Source organism: Eriocheir sinensis, chromosome 11 (genome assembly GCF_024679095.1).
Source record: "Eriocheir sinensis breed Jianghai 21 chromosome 11, ASM2467909v1, whole genome shotgun sequence".
Classification (NCBI taxonomy): domain Eukaryota; kingdom Metazoa; phylum Arthropoda; class Malacostraca; order Decapoda; family Varunidae; genus Eriocheir; species Eriocheir sinensis.
In genome coordinates, this window is record NC_066519.1 from 8,934,227 (window position 1) to 8,955,900 (window position 21,674).

The window sequence follows — 21,674 nt, forward strand, 5'->3', positions numbered from 1 at the left end:
AAGGGATGAACATGAGTAGAAAGTCGTGTGCAGCGGGGCCCCGGGAGGGAGGGGAGGCATGCAGTTAGCAAGTTCAGAAGAGCAGTCAGCGTGAAAGTAGCGATAGAAAATAGAGAGGAAACATCGCGACGGAATTTTAGAGGTAGAAGACTATCAGTAGGAGGAGGAGAGCTGATGAGACGAGAAACCTTAGATTCCACTCTGTCCAGAAGAGCTGTGTGAGTTGAGCACCCCACGCGTGAGATGCATACTCCATACGAGGGCGGACAAGGCCCATGTATATGGATAGTAACTGTGCGGGGGAGAAGAACTGGTGGAGACGATACAGAACGCCTAACCTCGAGGAAGCTGATTTAGCGAGAGAGGAGATATAAAGCTTCCAGTTGAGATTTTGAGTTAAGGATAGACCGAGGATATTTAGTGTTGAAGAAGGTAACAGCTGAGTGTTGTCGAAGAATAGGGGATAGGTGTTTGGAAGATTGTGTCGAGTTGATTGGTGGGGAAATTGAGTTTTTGAGGCATTGAAGGACACAAGGTTCCTTCTGCCCCAATCGGAAATGATAGCAAAGTCTGAGGTTAAACGTTCTGCAGCTTCTAGTCTGGAGTCGTGTACTTCCTGTTGGGACGGCCTTCTTTTGAAAGAAGTTGAATAATGCAGAGTGGAGTCGTCGGCGTATAAGTGGATAGGACAGTTTGTCATGGAAAGAAGACCATTGATAAATAACAGGAAGAGAGTGGGTGATAGGACAGAGCCCTGTGGAACACCACTGTTGATAGGTTTAGGGGAAGAACAGTGACCATCTGCCACCGCAGAGATAGAACGTCCGGAAAGGAAACTGGAGATAAAGGAACAGAGAGTGATAGAATCCGTAAGAGATCAGTTTATAAAGCAAAGACTTGTGCTTTCGATATATCCTTTCGATATGTCTAGCGCAACTGAGAAAGTTTCACCGAAACGGCTAAGAGAGGATGACCAAGAGTCAGTTAAGAGAGCAAGAAGATCGCCAGTAGAACGCCCCTTGTGGAACCCATACTGGCGATAAGATAGACGGTTAGAAGTGGAAAGGTGCTTTTTGACTCTTCCTGTTAAGGATTGATTCAAAAGCTTTAGATAGACAGGAAAGTAAAACTATAGGGCGTTAGTCTGAGGGATTGGAACGGTCACCCTTCTTAGGCACAGGCTGTACAAAGGCATACTTCCAGCAGGAAGGAAAGGTAGATGTTGGTAGGCAGAGACGAAAGAGTTTGACCAGGCAGGGTGTCAGCACGGAAGCACAGTTTTTAAGGACAATAGGAGGTACTCCATCAGGTCCATAAGCCTTCTGAGAGTTGAGGCCAAAGAGGGCATAGAAGACATCATTCTTAAGAATCTTAATAACAGGCATGAAAGAGTCAGAGGGGGGATGAGTAGGAGGAAAATGCCCAGAATCGTCCAGGGTGGAGTTCTTACAGAAAGTTTGAGCGAAGAGTTCAGTCTTAACGATAGATGAGACGGCAGTACTCCGTCAGGGTTAAGGAAGAATATATATATATATATATATATATATATATATATATATATATATATATATATATATATATATATATATATATATATACACACACACACACACACACACACACACACACATATATATATATATATATATATATATATATATATATATATATATATATATATATATATATATATATATATATATATATATATATATACACACACACACACATATATATATATATATATATATATATATATATATATATATATATATATATATATATATATATATATATATATATATAGATAGATAGATAGATAGATAGATAGATAGATAGATAGATAGATATAGATATAGATATAGGCGGTGGCCGAACTGGTAGCGTACTGGGCCCACATTCACCGCGTGATGGACGACGCGGGTTCGAATCCCCACACTACCACTCGGATTTTTCAGTCACCGCCGAGTGGCTTAAAACTACCCACATGCTGTCCTGAAGACCACCCATCAACCCGGACTCTAGAGGAAGCCGTCTAAGCGAATCAAGAACGAGTTCCGGGGGGCAGCATGAGCCAATGCAAGATGGCGCCACTATAAACACTCGCCTGCGCCAGAACGGGCTGGGCCGACCATCAGGCCCCACCTGGAAGAAGCTTTGGGCCGACCATCAGGCCCCACCAGGAAGATGCCTACCGGCGCAACAGGCAACGACGTAAAAAAAAAAAAAAAAAATATATATATATATATATATATATATATATATATATATATATATATATATATATATATATATATATATATATATATATATATATATATTGGTAGGAAGACACCTAACGAAACGGGCGCAAGCCACTCCCGGTGAGGTATATATGGGAAGTGAGGAGGGTGTTAAAACCCACCAAAGACCCTCCTATGTCCTCACTAAACGTTTCCCTATTGTCTCATCAACACCAGAGAGTAGTTCAGCATGATCTCTAATGACAGATCCTCTCTCTATCCACACTACACCACATTCACACAACATACACACCTTTTCCCAAAATTCAATATTCAAAATGGTTATACAAATTTAGTGCCTCTGAGTCCCCGCCTGGGGAAGGGACCACAAATTCCCCCAGGGAGGACTCCCCTTCTGGCTACCGACTTCAGAGGTAACTTTGTAACTCCTCGAACCTCTCTCGTATCAATTTCTGAAACATTCGCGGTCTTCGTTCTATTTTTTTTTTTTTTTCATTCTCTGGAACACCATCTCTCCTCTAAACCTCATCTTCACTTCCTCACCGAAACACAGGTTTCTGAGGCTACTGACAGCAATCTCTATTATGTTCCCTCCTACTGTCTCTATCCTAAATTTAAATTCAAAGCTGGATATTGCGCCTATGTGCACAATGACATCACCTGCTTTCGTCCACACGACCTTGACTCTTTAGAATTTTCCACCATCTGGCTAAGACTTCATTGTCATTCTATTACTAAATACATCTGTGCTGTTTATGTCTCACCTAATTCTACTAACTATGTAAAATTCTTTGACTACTTGAACTCTAAAGTGGAGCACATCTGGACCCACTCTGCCTTCGCTGGAATCTCCATCTTGGGAGATTTCAATGTTCACCACCAGCTTTGGCTTTCATCCTCTTTTTAACTGACCAGCCTGGTGAACAAGCCTACAACTTTACTCTCCTCAACGACCTATAGCAGTTTGTTCAGCACCCTACACGTATTCCCGACCGTCTTGGAGACAGGCGCAACATACTTGACCTTTTCCTTACATCTAATCCTTCTGCTTACTCTGTCAAACTGTTCTCTCCGTTGGGCTCCTCCGATCACAACTTTATTTATGTATCCTGTCCTCTCGTTCCTGTACATCCTCTCGACCCACCGAGGAGGCGATGCTTTTGGCATTGTGCTTCAGCTCGGTGGAACAACTTGAGGATGTACTTTTCCGATTTCCCATGGAATGATTACTGCTTCCATGAGGGAGACCCCTCTGTGTGTGCCCAGCGCATTATGGAGGTGATTGTCTCCGGAATGGAGCCATACATTCCACGTACTTTCTCTACTCCTCATGCTAAAAAGCCCTGGTTTAATCACGCTTGTTATTGTGCTGTCAAAGATAGAGAGGCAGTTCACAAAAGGTACCAGAGCATTCGAACTTCCGTTAACCATGATCTTTACATTTCTGCCCGGAATCGTGCAGAATCTATTCTTCGACTTACCGAAACCTCTTTCATAAGTAGAAAATGTCAAAACCTTGCTTTTTCTAATTATTCCCGGGACTTCTGGCACCTAGCCAAAAATATTTCCTCCAATTTCACTTCTTCATCTTTCCCTCCTCTCCTTAACCCTGACGGCAGCACCGCCGTCTCATCTATCTCTAAGGCTGAACTCTTTGCTCAGACTTTCTGCAACAACTTCACTCTGGACGACTCTGTATATATTCCTCCTACTCACCCCCCCTCTGACTCCTTTATGTCTGTTATTTAGATTCTCTCTCTCTCTCTCTCTCTCTCTCTCTCTCTCTCTCTCTCCTGTGTGTGTGTGTATATATATATATATATATATATATATATATATATATATATATATATATATATATATATATATATATATATTTATTGTATGCCCTCTCTGGCCTCAAGTCTCAGAAGGTTTATGGACCTGATGTAGTGCCTCCTATGTCCTAAAAAACTGTGCCTCCGTGCTGACACCCTGCCTGGGCAAAATCTTTCGTCTCTGCCTGTCAACATCTACCTTTACTTCCTGCTGGAAGTATGCCTTCATACAGACTGTGCCTAAGAAGGGTGACCGCTGCAACCCCTCAAAATACCGCCCTATAACTTTACTTTCCTGCCTATCTAAAGCTTTTGAATTAATCCTTAACCGGAAGATTCAAAAGCACCAATCTGATCACCAGTATGGGTTCCGAAAGGGGCGTTCTACTGGCGATCTTCTTGCTCTCTTAACTGATTCTTAGTGATCCTTGTCCGCCCTCGTATGGAGTTTGTATCTCACGTGTGGGGCGACTCCACTCACACAGCTCTTCTGGACAGAACGGAGTCTAAGGCTCTTCGTCTCATCTGCTCTCCTCTTTCTGATAGTCTTCTACCTCTTAAATTCCGCCGCAATGTTGCCTCTCTTTCTATCTTCTATCGATATTTTCACGCTGACTGCTCTTCTGAACTTGTTAATTACATGCCTCTCCCCCTCCCGCAGCCTTGCCACACACGACCTTCTACTCAAGCTCATCCCTATACTGCCCAAACCCCTTATGCAAGAGTTAACCAGCATCGTCACTCTTTCATCCCTTACGCTGGTTAAGTCTGGAACAATCTTCCTTCATCTGTATTTCCACCTCCCTACGACTTGAACTCTTTCAAGAGGAGGGTATCAGGACACCTCTCCTCCCGAAATTGACTTCTCTTTCGGCCGCTCCTCTCTAATCTTTTTAGGCTCTCACTCTTTCGTTTCTGATCTTGTCCCTTCTTGTTTTTGCAATCATGGTTCTGAGGGTTTTCATTTCCGCGGCTGGTATCCTGCTTTCGTCTTTTGTTGTTGTAGACCATGTTTCAGCACCATGCAAGAGAATGGGTGTAAGCACAGTGTCAAAAATTGTCTTTTTTACTTGTGTGTTTATTGAGCGGTCCTTTAAAATGGGATAAAGAGCGCCTACATTTTTGCTGTACTTGGCGATTCTTTCGGTGATCTCCTGTTTATTTCCCCCTTTAGTTGTAAATATGCTTCCAAGATATTTGTAATTATCTACATTCTTTATTTCTTTTCCATCTATGTTGACGATTAACCTTCTCTTCATGATTCACAGCTACTATTTTTGTCTTTTCAATGTTCATACTTAACTCCATATCTCTCAGGCACTGGTAAAAGCATTGTAGGATTTATCTAAGTTTGTTTTATTCTTCACTCCAGCACGCTAGGTCTTCCGCGTATGCCATAATATCTCCTTTGAGGTCTCCCATCTTATTTTTTACGTATTTTATGATTATGTCTAAGAAGGCTTTGAATATCAATGGAGACAGTACACTTCCCTGCTTCACCCCTGTCTTGACGTCAAACCACTGATCATTTTTGTAGCCTGTCCTGATGTTACATTTACATGTTGTGTACATGCTTCTCAGCGCCGCACTTAATCTTCCTCTGATGTCGTATTCTGTCTTTAGACTGTTTCCATAATTTGGCACAGAATCAAATACCTTCTTCAGGTCCATGAAGGCAATATAGGCATTTTTATTGTACTCCCACGTCGTTTCTACTATCATCCTCAGGGCAAAGATGAGATCTGTTGTACTTCTTCCCTTCCTGTAACCATACTATTATTCTTCTAACTGGGGTTCAATTTTTGCTCTCAGCTTCTTTTCCAACACCCTCTCGTACAATTTTGCCATGTGATCTATTAGAGAGATTCCTCTATAATTTTCACACTTGCTGTTATCTCCTTTTCCTTTAAAAATGGGGATTATTATGTTTTTTTCCCCATCTATCAGGTGTTCGTCCTTCAGTCCAACATTGGTTGAAAAGCTCCAGAAGCTTTTCCTTCAATATAGGTCCTCCTTCTTTTATTAACTCTACTGCGATTTCATCCTCCCCTGGTGATTTTCCGTTTTTCATCTTTTTCAAACCTTCCTCCACCTCTTCAAGTGTTATTGGGTCTTCATACATCTGCACTTGTGGATCTTCCTCCTCTCTTTCATCAATTATATCAGGTACTTCTGTATGTAAAAGATCTTCAAAATAATTTGTCCACCTTGTGTTTATTTCTATGGGCCTCATTAATACATATCCTTCGTCGTCCTTAATATTGCATAGCTTTTCTTTAGTTTTCCTATAAGTTTTTGCAAGGGCATATATCCTTCTCTTTCCTCCATTTACATCTTCCTGCAACATTTCTGCTGTCTTTTTTGAAGTTTCATTTTTGCTCTCCTCTTGACTTTATCCGCATTATTACGGGCTCTTACATATTCCTCTCTTGTTGCCGCGGTTCTGTTCTTCAACCATGTTCTCATCTTCAAAGTCTTGGTTCTTATTGCCGCCCTAACTCTTCCGTCCACCACGGCGTGGGTCTCTTTCTCGTTCCCCCTATGTACTTTGTCTTCAAACTCTCCCTTGCTGCTTCTAAAATGGTCTCCTGTAGCGATTTCTCAGCCATATCTTCGTCTCTTTCCATTTGTTCTATCTTCATTTCTACCTTTACCACATACTGGGCCTTTCTGTATGGATCGTGCAGTCCTGTTGTGTCAATAATGCATCTCTTTTCTTTAATATGAGCTTTTTCTCCCTATATTCTCATGTTCATGACCAACAATCTATGATCAGAATCCATAGACACCCCTGGGAGCACCTTTACGTCCATAACTAATATCTTATCAGATGACAGGAAATAATCAATTACTGATCATTGGTCGAATTGTTCAGTGTTTGCGTATGAGGGTCTCTATGCTTGAAAAATTCATTCATTATTTTCATGCTTTCTTCATTTCTAAAGTCCTCTCCTAAAGGTCCCATCACATCCTCAGCTCCCCCTCTATGTCTCCCCACTCTTGCGTTGAAGTCTCCCATGATGATACAAACTCGGTCTTCTACCTGCCTTAATTGATGCTCAAGCATATCCAAAAATTTTCGTTTCTTTTCTTCACTATATCATTGCTGTGGTATGGTATTTTTTTTTTTTTTGAGGAATGTAGAAATAATTATTTCATTTACTGGCGATATGTCCATCACAAAGGATGACAGTCTAGGTCTCAATATAAGTCCAACTCCATGTTTTCTTCTTCCCTCCTGAACTCCTCCATAGGCAAGCGTAAATCCTCCACCCAAATCTCTCCCTACTTCATTACCGCTCATTCTCATTTCTGCCATTCCCAAGATGTCAGTCCTTCTATCCTTCATCATGTCAATTATCTCGTCCTCTTTTCCCCCATTTGTTCCCACGTTTAGAGTTCCGAATCTGTATTTCATCGTGTCTGTTGTCCTGGTCCATTTTCGTTTCCGAGGTCTAGTTCCAAAAGTCCGTCCGGATTCCGAGGCTGGTCCTTGAGTTTCTCGAGCAAATCATTAGCAAAGGCCGGGTTGCTAGCCCTGTCGCCCACCGGTTTGTAGGGTTTTCCTTCCCTATCAGTTTGTTGGTCTGCGAGCCAGCCACTCCTCTCGGAGCTCCCCTATCCGCCACCTGGGGACGCACCCGATAGGGAAAACTGATAAACCCCCATGGGATATATATATATATATATATATATATATATATATATATATATATATATATATATATATATATATATATATCACAAAAGTAAAACGTAAAGAGTAGCCAAAAGAGAGGTCAATTTCGGGTGTAGAGGTGTCTTGATACACTCTTCTTGAAAGAGGTCAAGTCATAAGCAGGAGGAAATACAGACGAAGGAAAACTGTTCCAGAGTTTAACAGTGAAGAGGCTGAAAGAATGGAGATGCTGGTTAACTCTTGCATAAGGAGTTTGGACAGTATAGGGATGAGCATGAGTTGAAAGTCGTGTGCAGCGGGGCCGCGGGAGGGTGAGAGGCATGCAGTTAACAAGATCAGAAGAGCAGTCAGCATGAAAATATCGATAGAAGATAGAAAAAGAAGCAACATGGCGGCGGAATTCAAGAGGTAGAAGGCTGTCAGTAAGAGAAGAGCTCATGAGACGAAGAGCCTTAGACTCCACTCTGTCCAAGAGAGCTGTGTGAGTGGAGCCCCCCCCCCACACGTGAGATGCATACTCCATACGAGAGCGGACAAGACCCCTATATATGGAAAGCATCTGTGCGGGGGAGAAGAACTGGCGGAGACGATTCAGAACGCCCAACCTCGAGGAAGCTGATTTAGTAAGAATATTCCGGTTGAGATTTTGAGCTAAGGATAGACCGAGGATATTAAGTGTTGAAGAAGGTGACAGCTGGGTGTTGTCGAAGAATAGGGGATAGGTGTTTGGAAGATTGTGTCGAGTTGATACGTGGAGAAACTGGGTTTCTGAGGCATTGAAGGACACAAGGTTCCTTTTACCCCAATCGGAAATGATAGCAAGGTTTGAGGTTAAGCGTTCTACAGCCTCCAGTCTGGAGTAATGTAATTCCTGTTGAGAGGGTCTTCTGTTGAAAGAAGTTGAATAATGCAGACTGGAGTCATCAGCGTATGAGTGAATAGGACAGTTTGTTATGGAAAAAAGATCATTGATGAATAACAGTAAGGGAGTGGGTGATAAGACAGAACCCTGTGGAACACCACCACCACGCGACCCCGCGACTCACCCCACCTTTAAAATTACTGTACCTAACCATGTTACAGTCGCGCAATGTGCACTAGCTAAGCGTGGTCTTGTTACAGTTGCTTTAAATATTATCACACAAGTCAGAGCCCGCTTAACGATACAACATAGGGAAATGCCAATTATAATAATCATGGAAGTAACAAGAAATGGGTAATGTACATACAGGTTGAGGTAAACTGGTCTAGAGTCATGGACGTGGAAGCTGAGTTATATTCCGAGAAAACAAAATAACAGCTCGAAAAATTATTTACATGATACATCCTAGAAAAACTAAATTGACTAAACTGTCATTAGGATACATGGTAATGGAGCTATTTGGAATAGTAAAAAGAAAAAGGAAAACTCCTTGAAGATCTGCTACACACTGAACCTTCGAGTCACACCTTGACACAAAACTGTCGCAGAGAAACACTCATCCCTCGTGGTTCCTCATGCAGCTCAGTTGAAGGAGAAAACACCCTTTGAAGACTGCTAGCACTCCTTACATCACAGTTACCGTTATCCTTGACGTCACTGTCCTTTCCCTCTACGCACTCCTTATAGTCCTCGGTGAGAGCTTGTAACTTCGGGTCAGGTTTCTCTGCCATTAAAAAGTTACTAGTAAAATGAGGAGTAAAATGGTAAAAGAAAAAAAATATCGCTGCAAAAATAATTAAAGTAATAATCATTCACCGCTAAGTATGTGCTCACTCCTCCCCGATGCTTCTAAAATGCATAAAAAGGAGGAAAAAGAATAATGAGTGAGGCTTAGCAAGACAAAACTTCTCCACTGTGCAGTAAAATACACAAAAGAAAGGAGAAAACAAAATGAATAATTATACATAAAATGCGTAACAATGTTATTCAGGAAAAATATTAAACATCCACACGCCAGAAAAAATCAATAGGTGAAAAAGAAAATAAATACGGCGCCATACGCATAAACACGTAAATAATAATCGTAATTCACCTGAAATCTTGGTACAAGTGATGTAATTACTGAAACCGTATCAATGTAGTGTCAGCTAAAATGTGTTAAAAATACTTCGAAGACAGTAACTCGATACCCCGCTACTCAGCACGCTCATGTCCTTCGCCTCGCCGGTGACAGGGCAGGGGTGCAGGGGTGGCAGGGTCTGCCGTCCGTCGTCTGGTAGGGGTGGTGTGTGTTATCCGTTTTTAATGTACTTATGTTATCCGTTTTTAAGTGTTTTTACTTTTTAAAGTAGTTGGTGTTAAGTGTTATATCTAAGGCGCGAACTGCTATCTCTCGTCAGGTCCGGTGTACCATTGCCTGCTTTCACAAGTTGATTAAAGTAGTTGAGATAACACAATAGCCTTTTAGTTGGCCGAGCGGTAGCCGTTATAAGTTCACTTTAAGTTCACTTTAGTTCTCTCTCTCACAGGGTCAATACGAATACAAAATGTATTTTAACTATATTAACAATTGTACATAAAGTTTACAATTTAAGTGAGCGAGTCGCATGATTTGAGAGCCAGCCACACAAACGTGCCCGGGGCGGCCGAGCTCCACTCGTCCGCCCGCTACCCGCTGTCTTATCTCGTCTTCTCCCCCGTCTTCGCGTTGTTCACTCCTTTTATTTGCTTGTAGTCCGTCCGGAAGGATGGGGCTTCCGGTTGATGACTGGCGATGATTTGTCATCAGTTGCTGATTTAGTATCAGCCAAGCATGTGTTCCCACGGCCATCAGCTCTGACGTGTTCCATAACATCCTGGCAAAGGCACTGAGCCTGTGCTTAGACACACAGTCACACACTCATATGTACATAATAATATATACACATTACATCGCTCGGTCCCCTAGAAGTCGCGACCTCGCGGCTCACCCCACCTTTACAAACGTATGTAAACATTTGAAACATTTGAAACATTTTATTATCCCTTTATACAATTATGTATTTACAATAATTTAGTAGTGCAGGGAGCCCATTTAAAGCTGGGAGCTTTTTGGGCAGTACTGGAAACTTAGGTGCCGGATTTAATCAATAGTGCAAAAAGAAAAATATATATATATATATATATATATATATATATATATATATATATATATATATATATATATATATATATATATATATATATATATATATATATATATATATATATATATATATATATATATATATATATATATATATATATATATATATATATATATATATATATATATATATATATATATATATATATATATATATATATATATATATATACAAACTTATAATATATGACAAAAGTAAAATGATGATAATAATGATGATAATAATAATAATAATAATAATAATAATAATAATAATAATAATAATAATAATAATAATAATTATAGTAATAATAGTAATAATTAACATTGTGATAATTATAAAATAATAGTAGTGTAAATAATAATTAAAGTGATAATATTAACACAATATCATTAGTACAAAAATTGTAATTGATTTATAAAAATAATGTGGTAGTACTGTAACTGATAATGTAATAGTATTAATACAATAATAATAGTATAAGGTAATAATTGATTAAGCTGAGGATACACTCTGACAGATGATACATGGACTTAATAATTATAATTGAGAAGAATATGTTTTTTAAATTGTTTTTTAAAGGAGTGTATTGAGTTTAGAGCTTTAATATTATTAGGAATAGAATTCCAGGTTTTAGGTCCTGAATAAGAAAGTGAGTGTTGAAAAAGTGTTAAATTATGGGCAGGTGTACGTAAATTTTCATGAGTACGGGTGAAATAAGTATGTTGTGGCTGTAAGGACACGGAGGTTTCACTTTTGATCTTTTTATACATGTAAATACCAATTTGAAGCTTATTTATATCAAAAAGTTTTAAGGAATTTGTTTCTTTAAAGAGAGGTTGTGTGTGGGGAAAGTAGTCACTGTTTGTAATAATTCTTATTATTTTATTTTGAAGTCTAAACAGAGGTAACAGGTGTGTGGGGTAGGTGTTGCACCAGATAGGCGTACAGTAATACAGGTGTGGTAAGACATGTGCGTTATATAACATTTTCAAAACATCAATGGGCATTAATTCTTTAATTTGAAATAACAGAGATACTAGCCTGGATAATTTAAGGATTTGGTTTGTTACGTGATGCTTAAAGGTCATGGTATCATCATACGTTATTCCTAATAATGTATGTTTATTAGTTCTGCTTATAATGACTTGGGAAAAAAATAGGGACGGAAGCATTGATGGTGACTTATTAGTAAATAGCATATAAAATGTTTTGTTTAAATTCACTGTTAATCTATTACTCAGACACCATTTATGAAAGATTTGTAGGTCAGTGTTTGCTGTATGTATCATGTCAGTAGGATTTTCACCAGTAATATTTAAGGTTGAGTCATCTGCGAAAAGGATTGTTTTAAGGTTTGTAAATATGTAAGTAATATCATTTATATATAAGAGAAACAGGAATGGACCCAAGACACTGCCCTGTGGAACACCGTATTGAATAGGTAGAGATGCAAATAGACAAGTGTGGAATTTGGTTGATTGAGTTCTGTGGGATAAGTAATCCTGAAACCAGTCATGAATAGTACCTCTAATTCCATAGTAATACAACTTACGTAATAATATATCGTGTCTGACTGTATCAAAAGCTTTGGTGAAGTCAACAAAGATGCTTAATAATGACTGTTTATTATCTAAAGTGTTATAGATTTCTTCTGAATAGGTTCTCAAGGCATCGAAAGTGTTTAGACCACGACGAAAACCAAACTGACTTGGATTAAGTATGTTTTTAGTTTCAAGAAAATTTATAAGGAATTTTTTCATTACTTTTTCAAAGATCTTAGAAAAAACATTTAGTAAGGATATTGGTCTATAATTACTTAATTCATCTTTGGGGCCTTTCTTATGGATGGGGACAACAGTTGCATGTTTTAGGAGTTGAGGAAATTTACCATTATTGATAGAATTATTAAAGAGTATGGACAAGGGTATTGCAAGTTGGTTTTTGCTGGTTTTTAATACAGATACTGGAATTTCATGCACATTGCACTTTTTGTTTTTAAGGGAATTAATTACAGTAATTACATCTTGGGGGATAATTATAGGAATTGTCATTGAATGAGGAAAGTCACCTTGAAGAAAGCTGAGAGGGTCTGTGGTGGAAGGTGGTAGACTGTGATCTAGTTTAGGCGCAACATTTGTGTAAAATTCATTAAAAGCTTGTGCAATTTGTAAAGGTTCAGAGAGTTTTTTACCATTACAGATTATGTTATTTGTGGAACTCTTCTTATGGTCATGATTAGAAAGTTGGTGAATTGTTCGCCATATTTTACAGGTGTTATTTTTAAAATTAGTGAATTGAGCCATATAGTAAGATTTTTTAGCTTGTCTTATAGTATTATTTAGGATGTCACGGTATTGTTTGTATTGAGCCTCAGTGACAGCACCAATTTTATAGTCCTTAAATAGATAATTTTTTGTCCTTATAGAGTTAAGTACTGCCTGTGATATCCAGGGATTGTTTAATCTTTTTTCAGTTATTAATTTAGATTTAAGTGGAAAACAATCACTAAAAGCTTTTTTTAATATTGTCTAAGAAAATTTTATAGTTGTCATTGACATCGTGTTCATTAAGGAGAGCATTCCATCCCATGTTACAGTCGCCCAAAGTGTACTAGCTAAACGTGGTCTTGTTACAGTTGCTTTAAAGATTATCACATAAGTCAGAGCCCGCCTAACGATACAACATAGGGAAATGCCAATGATAATAATCATGGAAGTAACAAGAAATGGGTAATGTACATACAGGTTGAGGTAAATAGGGCTAGAGTCGTGGAAGTTGAGTACTATTCCGAGAAAACAAAATAGTAGCTCGAAAAATTATTTACATGATACATCCTAGAAAAATAAATTGACTAAACTGCCACTAGGATACATGGTAATGGAGCTATTTGGAATCGTAAAAAGAAAAAAGAACAATCCTTGAAGAAGAAGCTACACACTGAACCTTCGAGTCACACCTTGACACAAAACTATCGCAGAGAAACACTCATCCGTTGCGTGACAATTAATTGCCAGTGTCGTTACCCTCGGCACGCCTTTGAGACGGATGGGGTTTACAACAATAGATAAGGCTGTGTGAAAAGAGGTAATGTTATCCGTAGAGTCTCCTAATAGTTACAATGTGATAACAAGGACAAGTCTGGAGAGCCTTAGAAGCATCAGCAGTCAGCACCACTAACTCCTAATACTCCGTTTTTCAGGTCTACAGTACTCTAAAAGAAAATCCTGTCACAAAGTTGTGAAATCACTGTTGTAACAAATCTCACTGAAATATATAATTCCAGCATAATTGATTAAAGTAATACCAGCATTAATAAACATCAAATGAAAAAGACAAATTTCCACCTATCCCCCGATCGTAACGGACGTGGATGGCTGACATCTGTGACGCCAAAAATAATTCCCGTAACGGGTAACAGTGGTATGTCAAGTAAGGGTAAGCAATACTTGTCTGCTTACTTCCAAAGCTTACAAGTGTTCACATGGTGGTTACAATAAAAGTTAGGAACAGCACCTGCTCAAGTTTAGTTAGGTCTGTCTTTGCAGAGAAAAATGTCTGTTTCAAGCAGAAGTACATGAGGTTCAAGGTTAAAAAGTACCTATCCCTATGTTAGTCTACACCCTCGGTTATTACGGCTCCAATTAAATTAAGAAGACTGACTGCCTTGCATCAACTCAGCAATAAAAGAAAATAGTGGGTTAGAGTGAAAAGTATTACTCAAGCACTCCCCTTCTCGCATGAAAAAGATGCAGGCAAAAGCTCAGGAACCAAACATTAGTAAATGCGAGGATGCATTTTTTTTTATTTTTTTTTTTACGTCGTTGCCTGTTGCGCCGGTAGTCATCTTCCTGGTTGGGCCTGATGGTCGGCCCAAGGCTTCTTCCAGGTGGGGCCTGATGGTCGGCCCAGCCCGTTCTGGAACAGGCGAGTGTTTATAGTGGCGCCATCTTGCATTGGCTCATGCTGCCCCCCGGAACTCGTTCTTGATTCGCTTGGACGGCTTCCTCTAGAGTCCGGGTTGATGGGTGGTCTTCAGGACAGCATGTGGGTAGTTTTAAGCGTCGTCCATCACGCGGTGAATGTGGGCCCAGTACGTTACCAGTTCGGCCACCGCCTACCCGGTTATAGTCGTTTGGTGGAAAGATAGACAAAGCAGCGTCAGGCTGAACCTCAAGCCGGCACTAGTCTTTGGAAACGATCACTATGCACCATTCTGTGCAAAAAAAAAAAAGATCGTAAAGCTCAAATTTCCATCCACCTATTTATCTGACTATTTTATGCCTAAACTACGGGTAAAAGAACACACCAAGGAATTTTTTATTTTTTTTTTATTACCGCTGGTGACACCCAAAAAGGTTTAGGTCAGAGGGTCGAAGGCCCCCCTCCCCGACGAACGTGTCGACGGCAAAAGAAGCTTCAAAAAGGACCCAAAATTACTTTAAGTGCCATAAAAGTTGGCTGACAAAATCGTGCAGGTTGTCAGTGGGGCTGTAGTCAAGGGATACTGCACTCCTTCGAAGAGGAACTTTAAGGACAATCATGTACACAAGGAACTCTAGTAATAATCCAGCATTAGCTACATAAATGGTTTATCCATCTGTCCAGTTTCCTTGTTTAAAACACGAGATTAAATCAGTAGATAGCCTATAGGCGTCCACTGGCCTGTTAAAAAGGCCACTCGTTTGCACAGTGTCCACAGCAAAATTTATACCCTTTACGAGGCTGTGTTGCCCATTTTCCCCAAATGTTTCAAGACAAAGTGCCCGAAACGCATCATAATCCTTTCGTTCTGTGAACGCGTTCTTGTTTATGAGGGCCGGCGTTTCCGTTCCTGGGATTGACCTTCGAGCGACTGAGAGATATTTCATCTCCCAGATCTGACACGAATGAAATGTCCATGACAATCTCACTTTGAAACAAGAAGTCCCTGGCAGAATAATCTGCCTCCCTACTACCTGAGAAAGGCCTAACTGCTGTTGCTGTTAGCGGGTGATTAGGGGCAGAAGCCATTAATTGTGGGATTAGTAAGGTAAGTAAATACCTCTTGGTTGCCCATGCAGCGTAGAAGAAGGAGGAGGCACCCTTTGAAGACTGCTACAACTTCTTTCATGACAGTTACCGTTATCCTTGACGTCACTGTTCTTTTTCCTTTACCCACTCCTTCTAGTCCTCAGTGAGAGTTTGTAACTTCGGGTCAGGTTTCTCTGCCATTAAAAAGAGTTACTAGTAAAATGAGGAGTAAAATGGTAAAAGAAAAAAAATATCGCTGCAAAAATAAGTAAAGTAATAATCATTCACCGCTAAGTATGTGCTCACTCCTCCCCGATGCTTCTAAAATTCATAAAAAAAGAGGAAAAAGAATAATGAGTGAGGCTTAGCAAGACAAAACTTCTCCACTGTGCAATAAAATACACAAAAGAAAGGAGAAAATAAGATGAATGATTATACGTAAAATGCGTAACAATGTTTCTCAAGAAAAATATTAAACATCCACACGCCAGAAAAATCAACAGCTGAAAAATCTAATAGATTAGATACGGCCCCACACGCCTAAACACGTGAACATAATAATAGTAATTCACCCGAAATCATGTTACAAGTGGTGTAATTACTGAAACCGTATCAATGTAGTGTCAGCTAAAATGTGTTAAAAACCTCGAAGACAGAAACTCGATACCCCACTACTCAGCACCTGCGCGTCCTTCGCCTCGCCGGTGGCTGGGGCAGGGCTGCTGGGGTGGCAGGGTCTTCCGTCCGTCGTCTGGTAGCGTTGGTGGGATGGGCGGCGGGCAGAGTATATACGCATACCACAGTCCGAGTTGCTTGGCGAAGAAAGGTGTGCACCTACGACTGGTTGTGTCGTAGGAATAAACGAGCGCCGAGACACCTCCGAGGATACTTGGTTGTGTGGAGGTGCGAGGCGGGGCGCGCGGGCTGTGTGGAGTTGCGGGGCGGGGCGGGGCGTTGCCCTCGGGTGTGGCTGGGTGCTGACTTGACGCTCACGGAGCAGGAAGGCCGCGCTACACGCTTCACTGCCTCTACCCTCACACACTGTCACTGAAGTTACGTATGAGAGAGGGATATAACAATTCGGAGTAGTTCGTAACTACGCTGTTCACTTACACCACTTTACACTCATATGTACATTATTATATATACACATTACATGGGATGGGCGGTGGGCAGAGTATATACGCCCACCACAGTCACCCTCAAAGGTCCGAGTTGTCTGGCGAAGAAAAGTGCCCACCCACGACAGGCTGTGTCGTAGGCAGACGAAGGAACAAAACAAGCGCCGAGACACCTCCGATGAAGCTTGGCTGTGTGGAGGTGCGAGGCGGGGCGCGCGGGCGGTGTGGAGTTGCGGGGCGGGGCGGGGCTTTGCTCTCGGGTGCGGCCAAGATCTTTAGTAACAGGTCTCCTCACTTTACCTCCACTGCGCAGCCTGTGACGTCAGCTGGCTGTGAGACAGTGAGGAAGACGGGAAACTATTCTATATTCCCCGTTCTCTCATTGCGCTGCCGTTTTCTCTCTCTCTCTCTCTCTCTCTCTCTCTCTCTCTCTCTCTCTCTCTCTCAAGAATACCCCATATTTGCCCCCAGATGTTGATGCTGTCATTAATATAAGTAGTAGTAGTAGTATTGTGTGTGTGGTGTGTGTTTACTCACAAACTCAAATGTACGCATAACAGCTATAATATTTTGTATATCTCCCTACTTCATATTTTTTCTATATGTAATTCTTATAATGTGCCTTGTCAATGGCTATGACTGGATACCCTCTACTCCATTCTTATTACTAGCTTACATGTGTGTGTGTGTGTGCGTGTGTGTGTGTGTGTGTGTGTGTGTGTGTGAGAAACTGAGAGCGACTGCCAGCTAGCTGTTACTGCACGGAGGATGAAAGAGCGACTGACCCCATCGGCCCCGCTGAACCTACGCTCGAACAGCCTGGTGACGTGAGTGCGCCAGCATCTGCGAAAATACGTCGGAAGTGAGGAGACCTGTTACTATAGATCTTGGGTGCTGACTCCAACTCACGGGGCAGGAAAGGTCGCGCGTTGTGTCACCGTTCTTGCTAGCTGCACTCCCTTCTCTGTCTCTGGCCTACACACGTTTGCTAGTGTTATTATGTTTGAGAGAGAATTATAACACTTCGGAGTTGTTCATAACCATGCTATCCACAATTTATGTTCACGTTTTTAATGTTATATATAAGGTGGAGCGTGTGAAGTGATATGTTTAAGGCGCGAACTGTTATCTCACTCGTCACAGGGCCGGCGTTACCGTTAACCTGCTTCACAAGTTGATTGTAGTAGGTGAGATAACACAATAGCCTTTAGTTCAGTGAGGTAGCTAGATGATGTGTGGCCGAGCGGAAGCCGTTATAAGTTCACTTTAGTTCACTTTGGTTCTCTCTCTCACAGGGACATTTTAAGATATGTGGTTTTTAGTATAAAAATGGTATTGACAATTTTACACAGTAGATTCAACGTTTATGTGAGCCGTCACACGAAACAAGAGCAAGCCACACCCAGCGTGCGGACGGAGGAGTCCTCCGCTCTCACCCGTCACCCGTCTGCTTCTCTCCCCTTCTCCGCGTTGCTCTCTCGTTTTATTTGCTTGTTGCTTCGTCCGGATGATGACTTGGGATGATTTGTCATCATTTGCTGATTTAGTGTCAGCTCATCGCGGTTCCCACGGCCAAAAGCACGACGAATTGTTAAACATCCTGTAGCGCGATGTCGCAACACACAGTCATACATTCAAATACACATGATATATATATATATATATATATATATATATATATATATATATATATATATATATATATATATATATATATATATATATATATTACACGGCCAAATATCCGTTTTGCCAAATGTCTGTCGGCCAAATTTTCAGTTCGGACAAATGTCCGTCAGTGAAATATCCGTCGGACAAATGTCCACCGGTCATCTGCCCGGCCACGTGGAAAACATCATTTTTATGAATCTTAAAAACAGACATAGTGGAGTCAGAGGGAAGATGAGCATGAGGAATATGCCATGAATCGTCCAGAGTGAAGTTTTTAGAGAACGTTTGAGCGAAGAGTTTAACCTTAGAGATATATGTGGCAGCAGTGCTGTCATTATGATTATTGAGAGGCGGAAAAGATGAAGAAGTGAAATTGTTAGAGATATTTTTCGCTTGGTGCCAGAAGTCTTTGGAACAATTAGAAAAAAAAACAAGGTATTGACGTTAGTTATTGATTTGGCCTGTTTCCGGGTAGAAATGTAGATATCGTGATTAGCAGGAATGCGAAGGTTCTGATACATATTGTGAGCCACCTCTCTAGCTTTTACAACAAGAGAAGAAGTGTGATTAAACAAGGGCTTTTTGGCATGAGGAGTAGATAAAGTACGTGGAATGTGTGTCTCCATTCCACATACAATCACCTCCGTAATGCGCCTCTACGGATTCTATCCCTCGATCTGTACTTGTATTTCCAGTTTCCTCTCCGGCCGTTGTATCTCCGCTGTGGTAGACGGTCATTGTTCTTCCCCTAAACCGGTGGTTGGGAACCTGTGGCTCCGGAGCCGCATGCGGCTCTTTTACGAGACCTGTGCGGCTTAAAAACGCTAGAATTATGGTTGGAAAATGAGAGCATTTATTATCCAGACAATGAGCAGCTATCCAAAGAAACTCAGGAGCAGAAATCACATTAAAATATAAACCCACCATGGTGACCAGATATACTGAGTACAGTTAGCATGTTGTTTAATTATGTAATACTTGTTCAGGCGAGGTAACAAAGTATAAAGGGTTCACAATAGGTTGCTGACATTATGTTAAGTTAAAAGAATGGCTTTATAAATATAATAGTTTATTTTGTGACAGCTGAAAGTATAATTGTTGTTATTATTACTATTATTATTATTATTATTATTATTATTATTATTATTATTATTGTTATTATTATTATTATTATTACTATTATCATTATTACTATTATCATTATTATTATAGTGTATTTTTGTATCATGTCTGTGGGAATCTAACTCCCATATGGAGGAGGAAAATTCTAATGTTTCGTTACTTCCTTTCTTAATTTACACTGCGGCTCCAGCAGCACTGCTTTTCTGCCAAGTTTCAAGAAACTGTCTCTTCTCGAATTATGGGTTGTCGTCCCCTGCCCTAAACCTATCAACAGTGGTGTCCCACTGGCTTCTGTCCTATCTCACACTCTCTTTCTGTTGTTCATTAATAATCTTTCCAAAACAAACCTTCCACTCGCATGCCGATGGCACTACTCTGCAATATTCAACTTATTTCAAGACAAGACCCACCCAACAGGGATTACATGACTTTAGACTGGAGGCTGCATAACGCTTAACCTCAGACCTTGCTGTCATTTCCGAACGAGGCAAAAGGAACTTGGTCTCCTTCAGCTCCTCAAAAAAAAAAAAAATATTTCCACATATCAACTCGACATAATCCTCCAAACGCCTATCCCTAATCTTTGAAACCACTCAGCTGTCACCATATTATAATCTAAATATCGGCGGTGAATCCTCAACTCGAAATTTTAACTGGAAACCTCATAATTTTATCTCCTCTCTTACTAAATCAGCTTCCTCTAGGTGGGCGTTCCGTATCGTCTCCACCACTTTTTTTCCCTCTCCAAGATGCTATCCATATACAAGGGCCTTGTACGACTCGTATGGAGTAGGCTATGCATCTCATGTGAGAGGAGGCTACAGACACATACCCTTTTGGACAGAGAAGAGTCTCAGGCTCTTCGTCTCATCAACTACCCTCCTCTTCCTGACAGTTTTCTACCTTTTAGTTTCCGCCGCAGTGTTGCTTCTCTTTCTATATTCTATTAGTATTTTCATGATGACTGCTCTCCTGACTTTGCTATCTGCATGCTTAGCTCACCCCTATAATGTCCAAATCCCTCATGCAGGACTTCATCTATATTCTTTCTTCCCTTTCACTGGTAAACTATGGAACACCCTTCCATACTTTGTATTTCCTCCTGCCTACGACTTGATCTCTTTCAAGAGGAGACTGTCAAGACACCTTTCTTTCACGAAATTGATTAATCTTTTGCCCGCTTATCTATACCTGCTTTTATAAGAGCAGTGATTAGCGGGCTTATTTTTTCATTTATTTTTGCCTTTGAGCTACTTCCTACACACACACACACACACACACACACACACACACACACACACACACACTTATACTTTTTATTGTTCTAATTTTTTTCTCTCTGACTCCTAATATCTCTCTCTCTCTCTCTCTCTCGCTAATTCTCTCTCTTTACATTTGTATGTCTGGTTTTATGTCCGTGTTTACGAGAAATAAGTGTTAGTGCAAATGTTTGGTAAAAAGACCTGAATAATCTGAATCGTGTTTCCTCCAGATTCGTTGGTCTGTCCACCGGTCGTGTCGCCGGAGTTCACCATATTTTTTATCTATTCAAGCAGTGAACAAAGGCGTAGAGGTACCACCAAAGCCCACCGAATCCCCTAGAGGCCGCACCAGTGGAGGGGCTCAAGTGGGCATCTTGGTGTCGGGTGTCGTAGGAGTAGTGGTGGGCGTGGCGGTGGTGGTGACGGCGGTGGTAATATGTCGTACCCGCCAAGTCCACGTCTCCTCTTCTTCGTCCTCTTCGTCAAGCAAGGCCAACCAGTACGGAAAGAAGTCAGGGGATTCGCTTCTGGAGGTGCCTCAGGGAGGTTCTATGCTCTCCACGACCACTTCGCCTTCCTGCGGTCAGTTCTCCACACGCCTCCGTTTCGGTTTGAGTACCCTCCCATATACTTCCTTTAGCATTAAATGTAGATCCTTC

The 21,674-nt window shown here is 40.8% G+C and overlaps 1 protein-coding gene across 2 annotated transcripts in view; it reads left to right on the forward strand.

The window, feature by feature from the left end:
- LOC126996811 (uncharacterized) overlaps nt 1-21,674 on the forward strand; it is a 32,451-nt gene that overhangs the window by 9,628 nt on the left and 1,149 nt on the right. The window contains exon 5 of one of the 2 annotated variants that reach the window (XM_050857671.1): nt 21,307-21,597. In XM_050857671.1, coding sequence (XP_050713628.1) covers nt 21,307-21,597 — 291 coding nt within the window. The remainder of the gene's footprint in view (nt 1-21,306; nt 21,598-21,674) is intronic. The other variant, XM_050857673.1, reaches the window with a different exon arrangement.